Here is a 4,267-nt window from a genome sequence, read left to right as displayed (position 1 = left end):
GAACTATAGAATTAAATAAATCAATTTCAAATATCATCGAATTGGAAATGGAAAGCACTATGCATCCTTCACATAAACATATAAATTTCCGTAGGAAGGCAACCAATAAGACTGGTTGTTTCAAATAAAACCAAACACGGTGGGACATTGAAAAATTGAAGAAAATTCAAAGGCATGGGGAGAAATTTCCACAAATTAATGAGCAGTAAGATGTGCCTTGAATGATGCAACTTGGTTCGTCTACAACTTGGTTCACGTAGAGTGCTTGACCAACAAATATGTAGAATGTGGATATAGTCACTCAAAAAAATATTTAGTACAAGCATCCATCCATATCTCCCACTCTCTAAAAGGGCAGCTGAACAATGGTATAAGGCATAGTTGGCTATCTTAGCTTTTTGTTTCCTATTCCTTCCATATATAGTTTTCTCAATGGCTAAATCCGGTCATGCTGGTAAAAGCCCTTCCATGATTTCCACAATAATGCTGGTGCTTGGGCTGCTAATGGCTTCCTTAGGCACAACAGGTCTCTCTCTCTCTCCCTCTCTCTCTCTCATATTGATACATGATTTTAAAGTCTTTTACAGCCCAAATCAAATGCTTTTGTATCTTAATTAACCCAAGGTTGAGGAGCTGTGATATTGTCACACACCCACAGTGTACTGCCTGGCCTCTTGCACCCACATGTGGGTTCTATGTTGTTGTGAGACAATGTACACTAATTAAGACACCATATAGTACTATCCCTGGAACTATAGGAGTAAAAAGTAGAAACCACCAATGTTGAAGGGCTCCTAAATCAATTAATGTTGCCCTCTAGGCAATAGATTTTCCTTTGAGCTAAGCTTGATTGAACCAACCTTAGTCCAATCTCTACAAACGTCATGCCATTTTTAGAATTGAAGCACGTTCACGTTGCATGCTCACCAAAAGTAGCCTAGAATGTAATTATAGCATTTAATTTAGTGCCAATCTATAGTTGTCTTTAGAGTGGGCACCTAATAAAAGGAAGTCACAGCATTACTTCTCTTAAATGAGCCACAACTTGCCTTCTAAGCATTTAAATTAAGAACTACCCCATTAGTTGTGTTTAGCTCTGTGTGTGTGTGGGGGGGGGGGGACCTTTCTTCATTTGTTTTGTTTGGTTTTGTCTCTCTCTCTCTCTCTCTCTCTCACTCTCTCTCTCTAAATAATGGGATGAGAAAGAAGGGAGAGGGGAGTCCAATAAAATCATGTGTAGAACTAGGATATTTTACTAAGTGATATAGGACAACATATGGGGTTTAATGTTTATCATTTGTTAGTTTTTAATTTTTATATAATTATTGCTATCTTAGAACAGAGGATTTTATTTTCTTGATTCTAGGTGTTTTTAAGGGTCTGCTAGTCAAAATATAATCTTATTACTTAAAAATAAGTTTTCTTAAGCCTTTAAATAGGCGTATAATATATAAACGAAAGTTCATGTTAGAATTTCATGAATAAGATTTCAAAAATATTTTTCTCCTTTCTTTCCGTTGAATTCTAGTTATTCCTTGTGGATTCAACTGGGAAGTTAGAAGACAAATAGCCAATTCATGGTTGTGGCAAGTAGGATTGTCCATCAGACTCGGAGACCCGCTCAACTCGGCCAACCCACCCGCGTCCGACCCACCGCCACCCGATCCAACGACTCCAGCGGTTGGACACGGGTTCCGACGAAGCTAACCCGACCCACGCGTATCGGTTGTCGGTTTTTGGTTTCCAAACTTGTGACACCCGACCCGAACCGAATCCTTTATCTTTTCGAAGAAGTATTACGATTTTCCGACCAGATCCGGCAAGATCTCGCCGTTATCCGATGAAATCTAGGCCAGATCTCTACGGATCCGACCAGATTTCTGTTTGATCTCGACGAATCCGGCCAAATTTCAGCCAGATCTCGCCGGATCCGGCCAGATTTCGTCCCCGGTGATAAACCCGATACCGACCCAACGAGACCTGAAACCGACGAGACTCAAACCGAAAAATTCGACTAGATATCTAGGTCGGTTTCGGGCCACATTTTCCTCCACCCGAATAATTCGGGTTGGGTCTGGGTTGGGCACAAACTCGACCCCAGCTCAACCCGTGGACACCCCTAGTGGTAAGTGGCAACAATTAGCTGAATAATGAAAATTTCCATGATTACTTAGTCATATTGTATATCTTGCAGAAAATGCAAAGCCAGTCCATATTTTATTACAATAAGTTTACATATTAATGTGATTGGTGGATTTTAGCAACTTAATGAAAGAATATTTGAATTATTTTTTTAATAATTGGTAACGTGTTAGTTTGTAAGTCTTACATGTAATATCTCTAACCTCACTATTATTATCCGATGAATCTTTCACTTTTAATATATTATTATACTATACCAGCCTACAAACCCAATGAATCTTCCACTAACTGGGATAAATTGCATAAGCATATTTATGTATGTAAAACCATTGACTTATTGTCTAATCTAATACAGGTGCCCAAGTTGGTGTTTGTTATGGAATGCTTGGTAACAGCCTACCACCACCAAGAGAAGTTGTAGCTCTCTATAGACAAAACAACATCCAAAGAATGAGGCTCTATGATCCAAACCAAGTTGCTCTCCGAGCCCTTGGAGGCTCCAATATTGAGCTCATGCTAGGCCTTCCAAATGACAAGCTTCGAGAGATTGCTTCAAGCCAAAACAATGCAAATGCTTGGGTCCAAAACAATGTGAAAAACTTTGGAAATGTCAAATTCAAATACATTGCAGTTGGAAATGAAGTAAAGCCTTCAGATTCATTTGCACAATTCCTTGTCCCCGCCATGCAAAACATTCAAAACGCAATTTCTAGGGCTGGACTAGGGAACAAAATCAAAGTTTCCATTGCCATTGACACTGGAGTCCTTTCATCAGATTCTTTCCCTCCATCTAAAGGGTCATTCAGAGCTGATTATAGGCCAATTCTTGATCTAGTCATTCGTTTCTTAGTGAAAAATGGGTCCCCATTACTTGTTAACTTGTACCCATATTTTAGTTACATTAGTAACACCAAAGACATTCGTCTTGACTATGCTCTTTTCACAGCTCCCTCACCTGTTGTGAATGATCCCCCACTAAGTTATCGCAACCTTTTCGACGCCATTCTTGACACTGTTTACTCGGCTTTAGAGAAGGCCGGCGGGGGATCGTTGGTGATTGTTATATCAGAGAGTGGTTGGCCTTCAGCTGGTGGAATAGCAACATCACTTGATAATAAAAGAACTTACATTACCAAATTGGTTCAACATGTGAAGGGAGGGACACCAAAGAAGCCCGGAAGGCCTATTGAAACTTATGTGTTTGCCATGTTTAATGAGAACAACAAGACTCCAGAATTAGAGAAACACTGGGGGCTCTGTTCTCCAAACAAACAGCCTAAGTTCCAAGTCAATTTCAGTTAAGAAGAGGGCTTTATTAAGTGCATCAAGGAATAAGAGCAAATTATTATGGTGCATAACAATTATTATTATAATAAGTACGAGTTTTTGCTAACTCACAATAAATAAGAAGTAATCACCTCGCAGACAATAAATAAAAGAGTGCAATATCTCTGATGTAATATTATTAAGAATCATTTATCTCTAATGTAATGTTTAGGCATGTTTCATTGATGTATTGAATATCTAAAAAATATTATTATGGAGCTTGTTGGATTGACTAGTGTTTTTTTTTTTTTGGTTGGGGCTAGAGTTATAAGTATTTTCATAACAAAAGATGAACTATTTGCGTACTTTAGTTATTATCATAGCATATGCAAATTGAAAATCTCAAAATCAAAATGTTAGTTGATGATGCGAAGAAAATCAGTAGGCCGGATGCTTCGGACTTGAGAGGACCACTTGCTCTCTCGATGGCCTGAAAAAGAAAGAAAAGAGATCAAAGGTGACCGGGGTCGCCGGCCAAGAACCCTCCGATGGCAAAGTTAGTTTTCTCTCTATATTTTTGGAGTTCCAACTTTTTGGGAGGAGTAAAAAACGTACCTTTTTCTGGTCTGAATGGATGTTTATATAGTGTCCTAGGAACAGTTATTGGGATTGTAATCTCCCCTGGATTTGAGGAGGTGCAAGGGTTCAAGGATAACTCCCATAACCGTTTAGGAGTTATATTTTCTCATACAACGGTCACCGAAAGTTATATGTATGTTGCAGAGTGGTGAAATGTACTTAGTAATTTCTAAGTGTAAAAGTCTCGTCCAGGGGTCCTCTTGTGGACGAATCCCTTCAG

General features: G+C 39.0%; 1 protein-coding gene across 1 annotated transcript; it reads left to right on the top strand.

Annotated features, from left to right (window-relative positions):
- The first annotated feature begins 426 nt into the window (after positions 1–426).
- LOC142611088 (glucan endo-1,3-beta-glucosidase, basic isoform-like) lies at positions 427–3,510 on the top strand. Its single transcript, XM_075783119.1, has 2 exons — positions 427–526; positions 2,498–3,510. Exons 1-2 carry the CDS (start codon positions 433–435, stop codon positions 3,442–3,444), a joined length of 1,041 nt encoding a protein of 346 aa, XP_075639234.1. The 5' UTR covers positions 427–432; the 3' UTR covers positions 3,445–3,510.
- The last annotated feature ends 757 nt before the right edge of the window (positions 3,511–4,267 follow it).

The sequence above is a fragment of the Castanea sativa genome, chromosome 9, assembly GCF_040712315.1.
Source record: "Castanea sativa cultivar Marrone di Chiusa Pesio chromosome 9, ASM4071231v1".
Lineage (NCBI taxonomy): Eukaryota > Viridiplantae > Streptophyta > Magnoliopsida > Fagales > Fagaceae > Castanea > Castanea sativa.
Note: the sequence above shows the minus strand (reverse complement) of the source record. Positions and strands in the feature narration are given on the sequence as shown.

Bases quoted from the DNA above. Each gene is read 5' to 3' on its own strand.
- LOC142611088 (XM_075783119.1), top strand. From the start codon at position 433: ATGGCTAAATCCGGTCATGCTGGTAAAAGCCCTTCCATGATTTCCACA. The intron at 527-2,497 runs GTCTCTCTCTCT...AATCTAATACAG, and splicing joins GGCTTCCTTAGGCACAACAG to GTGCCCAAGTTGGTGTTTGT.